This window comes from Piliocolobus tephrosceles, chromosome 8, assembly GCF_002776525.5.
Source record: "Piliocolobus tephrosceles isolate RC106 chromosome 8, ASM277652v3, whole genome shotgun sequence".
In the NCBI taxonomy this organism is placed as follows: Eukaryota; Metazoa; Chordata; class Mammalia; order Primates; family Cercopithecidae; genus Piliocolobus; species Piliocolobus tephrosceles.
Genome location: NC_045441.1, coordinates 94272709 through 94289906, shown reverse-complemented (window position 1 = coordinate 94289906; position 17198 = coordinate 94272709). Strand labels below are relative to the sequence as shown.

Here is a 17198-nt window from a genome sequence, read left to right as displayed (position 1 = left end):
CGCTACTACAGTTACTTAGAAAGCTATCTGAGGATACCTTTTTAAAATTAGATTTCCAAGTTAATTAAAATCTACATATTAAAATGGCAGACACAGCTTAACTGGATTTACTGATCTTCATATCAATATATTATATGCAAAGTAATGCACAATGTGATATATTAGAAACTCTAGCTAAAAGGCAATTTTTTTCACAGATCAAATCATAACATACATTATACTAAGGATAACAATAATGCTTTTCCCATGAGAAAAGGGTGCAGAAAATTAATCTCTCAGTATAATTGAGGACATTTAAAATGATAACATTATTACATCTTTTTCTATCCTTTTATTTTTCTAATGCTAGAGTCACTGGTAAAAGTGTTTTAACATTTACTTATCTTATTTTAATATTTCACTAAAGTAAGATTGTGTTCCAGAGAACATACGTGGGGGGTACTTTAACTAATGCCATCGGACATCAGCAGTGTTCAAGCAAATCAGGCTGGGGCTTGATCTAGCAGTGTTCACATGTGAGGGTGTTCTCTGGGAAGGCACGGTGGCCTTTCATGATCACGTAATAGCTGCCTGTAGCTATGGCATCCATGAATTTATTTAAACCTTTCTGAAACTTTTTGATATTTCCAGCTTGGCTCAATTGGGTATTTAATTACATGGGAAAAGGAGACTTGGAGTCAGGAAAGCTTGAGCTGAAAGATTTTCACAGGCTTCAGAGCTCTAGTTTTGAGCACCCTAGAGAGATACTACCATATGTCATGTGGCTTCCCCCATCACTTTTCATTTAGAGATTCAAGCGGTGTTCTGCGATGAATAATGTTATTACAGTACCCCATCCTTTCAAGTGGCTCTGCTGTTAGGCTGGGAGACAGTACAAACTACAACTTTCGCTCACTAATAACAAGGAAAGAACAGCAGAAAACCTGATAGTTTAGAAATACAATCCCCCATTTGTGATCAGTCATGAATTACATGTGATTTACAATCCTGAACAATGAAAGAATTCAATAATCGATGAACAACAAAAGAGCAGGGTAACAGCCATAGATGTGAAAATCATAACTGTCCATTTTTTTCTGCCACAAATTATAATTTCATTTCAGATATAGTACTAAAAAACAGTTTGCTTCTCTGTTATACTCTTGAACTGGCCTGTGATCACTTTTGATTGCTACCTTTGCTATGATACTCAGGGCTTATTATTCTAATTCTGAAAAGGAAAATTGATTGTGTGAGCTCTTTTGAAGACATTTCAGAGAAATGTCTGTTCTAAAGAGGTTATACTATAAGGCACATTATACCATATGAATCTTTGACATTTTTATGATTCTACATTTGAGTGATGTCTGACCGCAAAGGAGTGTGGACATGTTGTACCTCATAAATTGTTTACTTATGATAACCAAAGTTCAATGTGAAGAGAAAAAAGTTTGAACAACTTCAGTCATAATTCAACTTGGGTTTAAACGAAGAGACAGAACCCTGAGGGAAGAGTTTCAGGAAATAAGAATGTTTCTTTTCTATTCCTGGTTGCATCTGCTTATTGTTCCAGCTTTCAAGGCTGCAGTGTGGAACAGGCCCAAGAAATGTCCCCATGAGCTGAATGAGAAGACAAACTTTTAGAGTGAGACTGGCTTAAAGAAAAGTGAAGCAACAGGGCAAGGCCCTCTCTCCTATATCAACAGACCCATCAGAGTGATCAAGACTTAATTTTGTAAGATTCCAAAGGGAGCAACATTCGTTTTCTTTGGGAAGCACTTTATACTGCCTTGCCGATCACAGTTCCTCTTTTCAGTACCAGTATCTAGCTGTAGTTATCTAAGTATAATCTTTCCCAGAAGAAGGAGACAGATGAGATTGACTCCCTTTCAGTTCGGTGTTTATCGTGATGTTGAACCTGACTTATTTTCTGTATTAAGAAAGACGACTCCATGGCATAGCACTTAAATGTGTAAAACCTTACTACCTATTTTTTTTCTACTTCATTTGTCATGCACTAGATTTGTACATATGTCTAACTTTCTGGGTATAGAAGGAGTTTACTGGGAGTTTGGCTACCAACACAGTCACTAATAAGCCTTTACCTCAAGTTAGGGATAAAATATGTATAGGCAAACATTCTATCAGCCAAATAAATTAGCTTGAAAAAATTTTTTGTCTGAGTAGGTATTACGCTTTTTATTCATGGTGTGTACATTTAGATATATGCTTTTCTTGAACAGTAATGAGGATTATTCCTTGAATGGATGATATAAAAAGGGAAAACTTGATAATTTATCATTCAAATGAGGACAGTCTAGGGTGGTGAAAAGTGAACTATTGATAATCATGCCAGGACAGCACAGACAGGGATTGTTCAGGAAACTTCCATGTGTAGTCACCCCAGATAGTCTTATAAGTAACTAGGCCAGTAATAGAAGGTTTCCTATCATATCAGAAATACGTGGTGGATGCAAGGATGCAGTCACACATACAGAAAGAAGGGAGGAGGAGATGCAGGGGAGAAAACACTAAGGGCCTTTGAACTACTTTTCTCCAATGTTAGAAATGGCATATATAGTTCAGCATTAGGAATGTTAGTATACAAACCAGAACGTTCAAGTCATTCCTATTGTGACTGTAAAACAAATTCAAGGCCTTCCTTTATGAGATTCTTGGGAAAAAGACAGAGAAAAGAGAAGGGAAAAATAGCATGGCTTGTCCCACTATGCAAAAGTATTTTCTTTTGTTTTCAATTTTTAAAATTGCAAGTAGTGGGGACATCAAGAAGTCTATTATCAACAGCGACTATTATTACACACAGAATAGTCATGTTTGTCTAAAAGTCTTTGGCAGAGAGGGAAGTTGGGGAGATTTTTGTTCTTTTCTGGGAATTGACAATAATGACTTAGGGTCAATGTTTAAATAATTAATATGGAGATCCAGAAGGTCCACTGATCAAAACTTTTTTAGGGACTTTTTGGGCAGAGTTATACTTTTACACATGTAAGTTTAAGCTTATGTGGAATTAAGTAAGTGGGGAAAAATTCTTTTTTTTCTTTTGTTTTGCACAGAGTTTTCCAGCAAGGATTAATGAGATTTTGATAATGCAAAAGTACTTAACACATAACATTCTCTTGATTGAATATCAGTTTTCACATGGAAGTTGAGAAACTCTCAGTATTTAGTTATTTTTACTGCACAATTTCACACATTAAAATATTGATACCATTTGCTGTGTTGTGTAATGGGGCCTTGTTCAGAAATCGTTTTCCTATGTGTTTGTTTGTTTGTGTCCTCAACTTCACTGCAAGCTTCTAATGAGCAGAGGTTGTTTCTCGCAACTTCTCTCGTGGAGTGCCCTGCAGAGTTCTAGACACATAGTGAGTGTTTCATACATTCTTGTTGATTGATGTGGAGCCTGGAGTTGCCACCTCTGGGCACTGTGCCTAATGTTCTGAAATCAGAGGCGCTGCTAGCTCTGATTTCAGCTAGAAAATCAGAGAATCTTCCTGATGGTGGGAGAATCTTCCTTTCTCTGTCCTGCTCCATTCCCAGCTCATCTTGAGATCTCATGAAGATAGGAGGTATTTCCTATCACAGCATGTACCTGTCATGTTCTGTTTCACGTGGCTCTAGTATCCTATGATCATCTTCATTTGTTTAAAATCACAGCAATTTTTTTCGGGGAATACATCTTTATTAAGATGTCCTGTGCATGGGTATTAAAATGTCAGCATAATCTAATTATGAGTCAAATGAGGCACAGCAGCATTTACATCATTTGATAAATTTCCATCATTTGTAGGGGACTGGTGACTTGAATCCAAATATTTCTTGACAGCCTTGACAGAACAAACATTCTGTAGCTCTGTACAGCTCAGGCTTGTGGGTGGAGGGGTGTCTTTTTATTTGGCGACTGCAACCCAGTTTTGAAAGTGAATGCAAAAATCTCTTTAGCTTTAGACATGGTTGTAAGGAAGGACACCATGAGATCACTATAGGCTAGGGAAAATGTCAAAGGACTCAGTTTAAACAGCTCTGGTTAGGATTTTTTTCCACACTTTCCCTCGTTACACTGATTTTTTTCCCCCCAGGAAAAGACACAAGAATAAATAGAGCCAAACCTAAATGTTATACATGTGATTCAAAGGAATAAGAATAGGAATGGTTCCTAATCACAAATTTTAAAATATTGATCTTTTGTTTGGGTATATACATTTTATGATCATTGCATTAAAAAAACCTATTTGAAGATGATGAGAAACAGACTGAGCTTTCCAATCATTAATTAAAATCTTTCTCTTTTAGTATTGCTTTAAACATTTACATGAGAAAATGGAACTTGGAAATGGAAATGTACAGGAGGGCAAAAGGCTTTTTTTTTTTTTTTAAAACACTCACATATCCGCAAGCAGAGTGAACGGATCAGCTATCCAGAGAGACTAGAGAAAGCGGTGCCATGCTCTCCTGGTATCTTTAATCTTTAGTGGTAGAGCTTTTCCTACCTTGATATGATTTCTATGTTTCATTGACACTCCATTTAGTGTTATGAAGAAATGTGGTAGAAAAGAGAAGGATAGGAAACGCAATGAGCTTGCCCTCTTTTGGCTCCCTGAGATTTTTGACCCTGAAAACATTACTGTGACCTTAGAAACATTAGAGAGAGCTGATGAAAGCAGGAAGGGGGTGTGATGAGGGCGGCAGTAGCAGTGGCACAGGGAGAGCACTGATGGGGGGCCCACGGGGGGCGGTGAGCTGGGGAGTCAGGATGTTTGCTGTCCCTGTAGCTGTAGAGGGAAAGGGCGATGAAGAGCTACTAGAGGAGGACTGAAAAAGAAAGCTCTGGGAGGTTAAGGCGGACTGGTTACTTGGTTTGTTACAGGTGAGGAGGGGAAAGGCAATGAGAGAAACAGCAGTGCAAGGGCTGGATAAAGAAATAATTCTTTTAGAGTTGAGAGAGTATCGTGTGCAAGGAAACTGAGGGCACAACAGTATCAGACAACCATAAAGAGAAAACTGGAGATAAATACCAACATTGTTTTTGTCCTGAATCATAAAGCTTTGCATTGGCTAGGAAACTGCAAAAAGGATGGAAGCGAATGATCAAGGAGGAGACAAAAAGCAGGAGGAAGCACCTCTTAATGCTCCCTAAATGCAATCACAAAATTAAACAAGTCAAAGAGGTGAGGATGATATTTTAATCCTATGCATTTCCAACTTCCATCTTAGAACTGTGAACTTTATCTTACTCTCTATTTGTTTACATTCATTAACTTATTTCCCCAGTTAAATGTGTGAGAGCAGGACATATTACTCATCTTTGGTATCTCCTCATAGTGCTGACAGCAAAATGGGCATTCGATCAATACTTGGTTATTGAAGCAGAGAAGGTATTAGAAACTGGGCTGAAATCTTTTCAATTTTTTTCAGTTTAATGAGCATTAATACCCTGAATTCATACTCTGTATTATGTAGCTAAGAATGCCTACTTTGTTCTTACTCTGCTACAGCAAAGACATTCTAATGACACCATCTAAAGATATTTCAGTTGTTCAGAAGGAAAGGAATGAAATATAGTAGCTCTGATGTAGCTCCTTTTTTTAAAAAAAAAAATGTATGTGGATTTGGGGTGGGGAGATGTTTCATTTTGATATAAATGATTTCTCAATGGCTTGCTGTCCTAACTATTTTTCAACCAAAATTAGTTCTACAAAGAGTTGTAGAGGATGGGGAAAAGGTATTATGTCTGCTTTCCCCTTTACCAGCTGGGTGTATAATTCTCAGCCCCTGAGCTCATCAAAAGAGTAAGCAGATTTGAGATCCTCTGAGATCACACACAGTTTAAAACTTGCTATTCATGCTTCAGATGATAAAGTTGGAAACAAGACATTGGTGGAACACTGAAGCAAAGGAAATCAACAGACTGTAAATGGGAGCGCCAGGGACCAAACTCTTCTACGAGGCTGGGTTTCCTGCTCATTTAATACACAGATTCTTATGATACTGTGAGATTCCTATCCTCTAACATGTGGAGATGACTTGCAAGATGGTAGAAAGAAGCACAACAATGGTGCAAGCAATATTAAAAGCCTTATTTTCTAATGTTTATAAAGTACAACAATTTTAAAAGACCTTCAGATAGGTGACAAGTGCATACACGATATTTTAAGACTGAATGTTCAAATGTGCCTGACTGCACTGAAGGAGAAGCAGAAAGCTGTGGCAGAGATGATTGGCACCTAGATCAGTACTGCATTCGGAACCAATTGATTTCATGCTTGTGAGTTGGGAAGGCTTGGCTGACATTTTACTCAAGGTCCTAACTTCTTCAATGGCTACATTCAAGGCTCTAAGAAAAATCTATGCTTTAGGCTCAAGATCAGATTAAACAGATTAAAAAAAAAGCCAAACACTTCTTTTCTGTATTTGGTAACCTAAACAAAACCAGCAACCTCACCCCCAAACCCCCAAAAATATATTCCTGATTTTCTTCAGGAGATTAGGGGAAGAAAAGTAGGAGATAAACTGTAAGGTGAAAGATATAATAAACCTACTTTTAGAGTCAACAGGCTTTCGAAGATAATTTTAGACCAGCTGGCTCTGCTCTTGAAACACTTTTGAAACTCAGAATATAAAACCATGCCAGATCATTCAGCCTCAATACATCTCCTGGTAGGGCCTCAGCTATTATTAATGTACCCTTGTTTCATGTGGCTTTCACTTACGCCTACTTTCATAAATGGCCCTAGATTTCTCGTAGAGCTCATATGGATCAGGCTTCCGTGGGTCAAAGGCCTCTGTTGAGTCAGGAAAGGAGCTCCTGTGAAGGGCAGGTGGGAAGGGCAGGTTCTGCGGTATGGCCGGAGCAGATAAACTCGTTTGAGGACTGCCTTGATTCTCCCATCGGTCCATTATCTGAAAAGTGAGAGGACAGAGAAAATGACTGACAAATTCTTCCTGGCTCTTTCTCTTGTCACCTTTAGGTTAACCTTTTTTGCCTTGTGGACTTTTCTTCCAGGGAACGGGTAAAACTTTGGTATAAATTCCTTGAAAGAAAAGATTTTATGTCTATGTAAGACAACATCATAAATTGTTATAAATGCAAGCGGTGCCTGACTTTTGAATGCAAACTTATATATAACTTATATAATCTTGTCAACAGTGAGCCGGTAATCTTTGGCAAACCACTTAATTTCTCTGTTTTTTTCCCCCCATAAGATAAAGAAAATGTGTCTCAAGACAAATCATGTGTTAGTGCTTAGAAATGTATGGTATTAGTTGTTCCTTTTCTAAGATGGTTTCAACATATTACATCACTTTCACTGGAGCAGAAGATGTAGTCATCTATATATACTCATTTGACACCTATGCATATCGCAACAACCTCCTACGCTTGAGCATTCAGTTGCTTTCCTCTCAGTTTAGACGTAATTATGCAACCATCTAGGATTCAGGGATTATTCAAAGTCTCCTAGGATGCCTCATTTATTGAGGATCTGGTGGTTCCTCCATCAGAATTTTGCTACTGATCTTGCTACTTCCATAATTTCTTAAAGACCTGCAGAGTACTTCCCAGTTTATCATGTTCTTTGACATACATGATCTTCTTGGATCCTCACCATAGCACCATGAGATAGAGAAGGCAGAGATTAATGCCTTTTTTTTTTTTTTTTTTTTTTTTTTTATCAAGGAGGAAGACAGGCTCCCTGAGATCACCTATTGGCACTGCCAGCTTCATCTTCATTTATCAACTGATGCCTCATTCAAACTCAGTTTTTCTTTCCTGCTTTGAATAAACCGGCAGTGTATGTAAGATTTAGATTAGTTTGCCCTCCTGTTGAAACTCTGCCCTGAGTACGCATGGTCCTCAGGACAAAGGCCAAACTTCCGAGAGGGGCGTGGAGGGCTCCTCTTGACCTGGGTTCGCTCACCTTCCCCATATTGGCTGATGGGCTGGCTTCTCATTCTCGAGGACCCACCCGGTTCTCTTCTGCTTTTGAAACTTTGCATACTTCATTTCTCTTTCTACATGTATTTTCCACTCTTCCATCCCCTCTCTCATTTCACCTGGCTACTAGATTCAGAGGAGGTATCTCCTTTCCTTGAAGGCTCTTGCTGACCACCCTGTCCCTCCTACCCCTCACACCACTTCATCACATCCAACTGTGATTACCATGAATCTACCCAGCCATGTCTCAAACAGATCAGGCTGGGGACTGGGGCTGCATCTTTCTACTTGTTGTATTACCAATGCATAGTTAGTACTCAGAAAATGTTCATTTAGTGAATGAATAAAATATGCCCACTTTAAAAAAACAACAGTTTTGATATACATTACATTGAACTTGGCAGGATTGTAACTTTCTGTCCCCTATGGCACTGTCCTGCTTTAGTTTTCACACCAGCTATATTTTTGTCAGGGCTCCGATTCCAGCTCTGGTCTGTCCATTATCAATATTTTCAAGCTGGAAAGGATGTGAGGTGCCATATACTCCAGTGTTTTTAAACTGTGCACCTGTATAACACCAGAGACACCTGGGGCCTGCCCTGCACACTTGGGACTGGGACTGTGGCAGGGGTTCGTGTTGAGCCAGCAAACTGGAAAAGAAACGGGTCACTGACCCTTCCTTCAATAAGATTGGCTTCATTTTAATTTGTTTTCTATGTGGGCTACTGCCCAAGATTTCATTTGAACAAAGTTTCTATAACTGTCAAGGATGGAAAACCCCTAGTCTAGGTCAATTTCCTCCTATGAAACATAATCTCTAGAAGCATAGAGAGGGTAAGTGGCTTGTCTGAGGCCCAACAGTTGCCAGTGGCAAATCCTGGGTCAGAACCACCCTATAACTCTAACAGAAGTAATCATTTATATAATATCACACTGGGGAGAATAACTGGTAAATATGGTTTGAGTTTTAGTGAATTTTGTGAATTTTCTGCTCAGCAGGCCTTGTGCTCCCATTTGTAAAAATCTTTATGTACTTCATAATTCATTTGATAGCAAAATTCATACAGAAAGCTATTCTGGGTTGCCTTGGTCATCCATTCCGGGTGACCTTGCCATGATGTGGAAGGCCACATTTGTGGGTAAAGGCATATCCTTGATAATTTTTCACTTTAGCTGACGTTAGGCACCAGGTGGATGCATTCTAGCTGTGACTTTATCCCTTCTGTTTTCAAATATAAGATACTCAATACCAAAAAGTAAATAAATTAGAAATATGGTCTGGGGAGCTGTAGTATCTCCCATTTGTCATCATAGGGCTTCAGCAAATGTCTATTTCTTTCTCCCATATTCCGTTGAGGGTTACTTCATACCCACATGTGTCTTGCTGGTATGTGTATTCTTCATGTACAGTCATTGGACATGCTTCATATGAAATATTGGTGTTTCTAAAAAACAATCTTAAAACTACAGAACAAGTAATGCTTTGGGCACTGTTTGGGAAGGCTGCCATGGCAGATTGACAAATTCTACAATTTCTGTAGCACAGAGATTGGGGAATTAGTCAAGAGTCCAGTTCATGCTTAGCAAAGCATTCACAATTTCCTGCTGTGACATTCATTAACCCTTGAGTCACTCTGTCAGGGTTTCCTAAAAGGCTGTAAAGCAGAAAATCACTGCACCCAAGAAAAAGCAGACATACTATTCTGTTCCCCATCACCTCCTGCCCTGCTCCCTCCTAAATGGAGTTACCTGGTGACTCCTACCCAGAAGACCATGGGGCAAATCACCTGTCCCGGGGTCAGAGGTCACCCCCTTAGCTGGGGCTGGTGTGCTGGCCTGACTGCACCTTCTGAGGGGTGGATTCCGTTGACTCTTCCCTACTTCCTTAGACACTTTGGTCTCTGGACTTTTGCTTTCTACCTGGGACACTCACTCTGTGCTCCTTTCTACCTTCATGAACCCCCTGCATTCTGATCCTCACCCCTTACTGAGGTAGATGGGCCTCACTTGGTCTGCCTAGCATCTTCTCGGCCTTTGTCTGTTTAGAGTTTTTGTTACCTGCCAGGTGTTTATGTCTCAACAAGCTTCTTTTTGGGCCACTCTTGTCCAGTCCCAGTGGTGTCCACACCCAGGCCAATGTTTATAAACACCTCACTAGAATAAGCACAAATGGAAATAAAGTTGTTTTCTGTAGCTGAGAGAAGTCTGTATCTTTGCTGGCCTTGGTGAATCAATGGATGTCTGTGAAACTTTATGAAAGGACAGCCACTGAAATATCAGTGAGCAGCCTGGACATACAGTCCACACCCAGGCATCAAATAGTAAAGAGATTATGAATGAGGCAGGTCCCTCTCCCCTACTCCCATGAAATGCTCTGCTCAGAAACTGTTTTCTTACTGTAGAAAGTGGAGTAGTTTAAATCCTCCCCCCTCACTATTTTGGGCAAGGTTGGAAGATGACGGCATTTATCTTGATTCTGTATCTGAAGAATGCACTTGATCCTTTCCAGATGGAGAGAATGAGAACTCACTACTTTAGCATATTACTTGTTCAACAGGAAGCGACTATCTTGACATGGAATAGCATGAGATGTGGATCAGTAAGACAGAAAAGAGTCAGGGAGTCACACAAGACTAGGAGGAAGCTAGATCTCACCCCATATAACATTTCCTTATTCTGATCCAAGATATCATCAATCCTCCACCTAGCATCTTCCTGGCCTTCACCTATTTAGAGTTTAAGTTACTGGCCACATGATTATTTCTCAACAAGCTTCTTATTGGGCCTCTCTTGTCCAGTCCCAAAGTGTCCATGCCCAGGAAAGTGGGACTGGATAAGAGAAGGCCAATAAGGGCCACACTCAGAGGACAGTGTGTATAAGCCCACATACTGTGGGTATATTGTTATACACCTTGTTTTGATTAATAGTTCAGTCAACTATGTTCATTTCATAGAGCATCCTTAAGTGACTTGGTAAAACCTCATAAATGGAGGGTCTGCTTCCTGTGGTGATAGTAGTTCATGTTTTCAAGCTCAGCATGTAGAGGCAACATGTTTTAAGCACCTTGCATAGATTAGCTCGGAGAATTCCTCACAATAACCAAGTGAGAGGGTGTTATTATCTCCATTTTACAGATATAGAACTTGAGACTCTGATAGCTTACATAGCTAGCTCAAGTCATCTAGTTAGGGAAAGAAGCAAAACTTGAGTCCAGGCAGAATGCCTTTAGTGCCAGCACCCTAAACAAGTATATTAATGCCCCACTTCCTCTCATTATAGTCCTCAAGAGTTTCCGGTAGATACATGGAAGACATTAAATCTATAGCCTTCTACCTTCCTTTGTCTATGCCCTGGAAGTCCAAGCCTTAGCTTTTGTAGAAATACATGGATTCGGGATTAATTGTACATTGAGTTCTATAAAACATTTTTTGGAATTATTGACTATGAATGTAATTATAATAATGACAGCAAATGCTGCAATTATACCAAATGACATAATTTGGTATAAATGTGGGACGTATAAGGAAATCACTAGATTGCATAATTGTAGCACCATGATGAGGTCGCAAGGTTCCTTGTTAAATTAGATAAAGATGTGTATAACCACAGAGCACAGATTTAAGTTTGGTGGTGAAAGGAAGAAACTATTTAGACATTGGTTAAGATAAACCAAATTTCTTTTTAAACATTTAAAAGTATCTCTTTTCAAAATCACATGCATCCTTAAGTGATTTGCTAAGCTTAAATAGGACTGGTTTTCCCATCTAATGTTCTTTGTGGACCAGATGAGTCAAATCCTAAATGAGGTCCTGCTTAGGGAGAGTGTTCTGCTTTGCTGCAGCCTCTTCCGGTCATGGATTTCACATATCCCAGTTAGGGTAGAGTATTCTAACACATAAAATGGGATCCCAGAAAACCAGTCCCAGCTCTTGGGACTTGGGCAATTAATAGTTTCAATCTATCAGCAAGTAAAGAGCATCTCTAACTGCTAAGCCAACTTGGCTAGCCTAGCTCTGCAAAAAGATTGTTAAAACCCACCAGCTTCCTATACTGGCTCAGACATTTTAGCATGTTTCATAGGGAAGTAGGCCTAGAGTAGTCAGATGATGGTAGAGATCTTCAGTATCTAAAGAAGATTCAGAAGCACCATTTTGAGTGATTGTCAGGTGTGACAGAATATATATACAGTTTACAGAGCTTAAATATACGTGTGTGTGTATATATATACACACATATATGTACACGCAAAGACATATACACACACATTATATGTATATATACACATACATATTTTATATATATACACACATACAAAGCTAACATAGATACACATGACACATACACATATGTAGCTCTGTAGACATTAAAATGTAAATGTAAATATATACAGAGTTAAATTTTTTGTGGACTAGATTTAATTTGCAGGTCAAGACTTCTGGACCCATAGTTTGTATTATTTCCAAAAATTCCATGTATGAAGACTACATAGTATTGTGGACAGGAGAAAAACAAAAGGTTTCTAAAGTAGTTTCATTACATTAGGCTGCATAGTGTTAATGTTCATTTTGCAAGTATATATTTTAAAAGGGCAGAATTGTTTTTATAGGAAGGTAAGATGAGTGACTCTTGTACTTGTGGGATAGACACAAGACAAAGGGACACAGAGGATTTATTTTTTTGACATCACAGACTTCTAGAGTTGAAAGAGATTTTGAGGTCACCAAATTCAACTTTTATTTAATGAAATTGCAATAGTAAGTAGAAATAAAGAAAGAAGCATAATAATTCCAACTTACAGGCTTTGGAGTTTTCCATGGAGAAAAGAAACCTGTAATAAAGAAAACAATATTTGAACTTTGAAAATATTGCCCACTGCCACTTACGGGTGGCATGATATTAAGATAATTGTAATTGATTTTAAATTAGTTAATAGCCAACACTAACAATAACAAACTTCTGCCTGGCTGTATCATTTTCTTCAAGGAGCTCAAAATCAAATAATTTCATTGGAATTGTATTAATGATTCTAAGAACATTCCTTATTGGGCAACTGAAGATTCTAAGGCACAGAGAAGGCAAGTGAACATATATCAAATGGTCAGGGCTTGACAAGGTTCGAAACTCAGTTACCCTTAGGGATTTCTATTGCCCAGCCTTAGTGGGGGAGAGAGAGAGGATATTGACATGCATTTTGATTTCAAAGGTAAATATCTTTGCTTAGTATAAGAAATGATTGTTTTATTTACCTGCTTTATGTGGTTAAAAATCAATTAATAAGCTTTCATTATTCCTAAATTTAAAAATAATGTATATACCTACATTATGAATTAGGCTCCACTATAGATTTTTGTGAGTGTTTCTCTACTGAGATGGGGCAGATTTCTATCTTTGTGTCCCAGTACCAGCAAATATTTTGTGTGAAGAGCTCAAAATGTTTGTTAATTGAATGAACCATGTATCATGGAAGCCTTTTTTACCCAAAGTATTGATCTCTTTCTATTATCACAATGTATAATGATTTGAGTGACCCTGTTGTGATTCAAATGATTAAGATAATTAAAAGTAAAGGATAGATTAATTCCCTTTTTAAAAATTATGATTTTAGCATATGAAATCAATTTTTTAAAGTTGATAAAAACAAGCTTAAAATAGAGGGAGAGGGCACTGCCACATGCTGGTCCTAACAATCCAAAACTTAATCGAGCACATAGAACAAAATCATATCTTTTCATGTATCTTCCTTCTTTCAACAATTTTCACTTAAGTTAATATTAGGTAGTTTCTGATCAAATCCCTAATAAAAATGAATACTGAAAACATGTCACATACTATGTTTTCATCTTTAAAACAGACTTGTTCAAAATGGGCATAGTTGACAACTATTCCTCTTTTCATTTGCAGGAAATATCTGTAGAAATCGGGATACATAGTTATCTACACACATTAAGGAATCCTACTCAGCATGGCAAAAATAGTAACTGTACCACAATGCATTGTTGTGAATAAGTGATGATTAATTTCATGAAAAGAGTTAAACTGGGCTGGGTGCAGTGGCTCACGCCTGTAATTACAGCACTTTGGGAGGCCAAGAAAGGGAGATCACCCGAGGTCAGGAGTTTGAGACCAACCTGGTCAACATGGTGAAAGCCTGTCTCTGCTAAAAATATAAAAATTAGCCAGGCATGGAGGCATGCCCCTGTAATCCCAGCTACTTGGGAGGCTGAGGCAGGAGAATTGCTGGAATTCAGGAGGCGGAGGTTGCAGTCAGCCAAGATCCCACCACTGCACTCTAGCCTGGGTAACAGAGTGAGACTCTGTCTCAAAAAAAAAAAAAAAAAAAAAAGTTAAACTATATAATCCATCATGTTTCTAAGCTTTCCTTAGAACCTAGAGTTAAGTTTAATGTTGGGGGGAGGGGGGAGGGATTGCATTGGGAGTTATAGCTGATGTAAATAACGAATTGATGGGTGCTGATGAGTTGATGGGTGCAGCACATCAACATGGCACAAGTATACATATGTAACAAACCTGCACGTTATGCACATGTACCCTAGAACTTAAAGTATAATAATAATTAAAAAAAAAAAAAAGAAAAAGTTTAATGTTTGGGGTAATAACCATCTTACCCAAGAAGCTTGGTAAAATTAGCTCTTTCTGTCTTACATATGCTGTTCAGTATTTCTCTTTCCAATTGATAAAAAAATTATGTTCACTGTATGGTTTATAAGGATTTAATTGCATCCTTTTTGGAAAGAGTTGACAGTAAAAATTACAGATAAATAAATACATTTATCTCCTTGACTCATTCTGTAAAATACCAATGAAAACAATTCGACCATGGGTTTAAAAGTGAAACAAATTTTAACCTATTGGCTGATTAACCATTGTCTTCAGTGAAGTATAAAATTTATTTGCTGTTTTATGAAATTGCCAGCAATAGTACTTTTGAGAAAAGACGTCGTTTATATATTTTCACAATGTCAAAATATTCAATTATTTCCTGTACTTTCTTTGTGTCGTCACCTTCTTCCTGCAATGCCCAAACAGACTTTGAGTATTTGCTATTTCACATTTGACGGGTGCTGGGATTCTTAGACTTTGATAAAGAGGTATTGAAAATAGTTCCTCTTAATGGTGCTCTCATCTCCACATGAGACGTTATCTTAAAAGATGATTTTCCCTCCTATAGAAAATGTATAATCATCTACCCTCTCAGGAGTTATGGTGTCAGAACTAAAATGGTGTAAGCAGGAGCCTGGCGGAGAAGAGACAAGGAGAGAGGGTGTTTAATTTGACTGCCCTTCATCATGGGTACTTGGGCTCCTCATTCTTCTAAGGCTGATTCATTCAGTCTGATCTCAGACCATTGGTGCAACCCAGGGCTCCTTTACTGCTCATGTGATGGCAGTTTCTGGAATATTTCTAATGCTGAGTTGTACTGCAGAAGCTTCAGTCTCTGAAGCAATAGTAGCCCTTTCTGAATCATTGTTAAAAAGAAGCTGCTTGCTGCAGAGTAAGGAATTTCATGTGGTAAGAGAGAGCATCAGAATAATTTCCTTAAAAAAATGCTATTTTTGTTTATTTGTCAAATTATTAATCATGCTACAAACATTTAAATTAAGATGAATGAAAAACATTTATTTTGGATATACTCAATTTGGTCCTGATGAAGAGAGAAGGTCAAATTTTCTATGTGATTGAACTCCAACTTTCTGCTGAACTTCATGGGAAGTTGTGGGTCAAACTGCTATAAATGTCTTGTATGTTTTTGTGGGGATGGCCCCTCTAGGAAATCTAATCTATTTCAATTAAAATTAAAAAGCATTAAAAACCAAATCAAAACTTTCAAATCCTTGAAGAGACATGCTGGTTATTATATTGAGCTTGTTTCTGAAATTATTCTGGTAGGGCATAGATCACAAAAGCAAGATAAGACTTCTGTGATCTAGGAAGTTCTGCATATACGTGTATTGTGTGTTGAATCTCCACACTATGTGAATGGAATAATCTCTATTGGGCATGATTATTTAAAAACTGCTTGCTAAATTTTGCCTTTGCTGCTTGCCTCACAGATGATAGGGACACTATTCCTCTCATCCCCTAGAAACTACTATACCTCACTTGGTGTCCTAGCCTTTCTCAAGTCTAAGCATTTTTCTAGGCTTGGTTCATCTGAGAATATTAATTTTGGGGTACCTCATCATCCATCTTCATAGGGAAACAGGAACAGAGATACAGACAACCTTTTCTTCAGGCTTTCTGAGTTGAGGTAGTCCATTACAAAACCAAGTTTATAGAAAAAGAGCCGTATTCTTTTAAATAGTAGTAATAGTAATAGTTTGTTTTAGTTTCTGGCCTTTATTTCCGCTACTTCTATAGAAAGCTGTATATTAGAATTCTCTGGTAGGATTAAACTTTTTTTTATAATGACCTGACTCATGTTTTTCATACTGATCATTTATTGACTTTTATCCTGAGCAACTTGTTGTGTGTTTGAGTGTGCATTTGTGTGTGTACAAATGCAAATGTATTTATTTGAGCTTCAGTCTTATGACAAAAGCAAAAGAACTCAAGATACAGTTATAAGTTAAATGAAATATGGATAAGAACATAAAACAAAAAAGAGAATAAATGGAAAAATTTAGATGTAGTTAATATAGAAACTAGATGCATTTTTAAAATTTATTTTTTAAATAGATGCATTTTAATATAAAACACAAAACTGAATTATACCTGTAAAATCTGTCTTCTTTGGAACCAGAAACAAAACTAGAATATATTTGTAACTCTGCATCTAAGAGCACAGTGAGATGGGCAGAGAAACAGACACACCTTGCAGATTGTTTAGGCAGGAAATCCTGGTACTTGAAAATGACAGAAGAAAAAAGACAACACTGATTTCATTATTGAAATGTAAATTGAATCTACATGTCAACTAGATACAATTTTTTTTCTTGAGACAGGGTTCCACTTGGTCACTCCAGGCCGAAGTGCAGTAGTGTGATCTTAGCCCACTGCAACCTCTGCCTCCCAGGCTAAAGTGATCCTCCCACCTCAGCCTCCCGAGTAGCTGGGACCACAGGCACCTGCCTCCATGCCCGGCTAATTTTTGTATTTTTAGTAGAGATGGCATTTCCCCATGATGATCAGGCTGGTCTCAAACTCCTGGCCTAACATGATCTGCCCACCTCAGCCTCCCAAAGTGCTGGGATTACAGATGTGAGCCACTGCACCTGGCCCTATGTTGTGGGAAGTCAGGGACCCTGA

General features: G+C 38.1%; 1 protein-coding gene across 1 annotated transcript in view; it reads right to left on the bottom strand.

Annotated features, from left to right (window-relative positions):
- Nucleotides 1-17198, bottom strand: part of MAGI2 (membrane associated guanylate kinase, WW and PDZ domain containing 2) — a 1516313-nt gene that overhangs the window by 184750 nt on the left and 1314365 nt on the right. The window contains exons 11-12 of the mRNA XM_026448702.1: nt 12728-12759; nt 6708-6897 (exon numbers count right to left, since the gene is read on the bottom strand). Coding sequence (XP_026304487.1) covers nt 6708-6897; nt 12728-12759 — 222 coding nt within the window. The remainder of the gene's footprint in view (nt 1-6707; nt 6898-12727; nt 12760-17198) is intronic.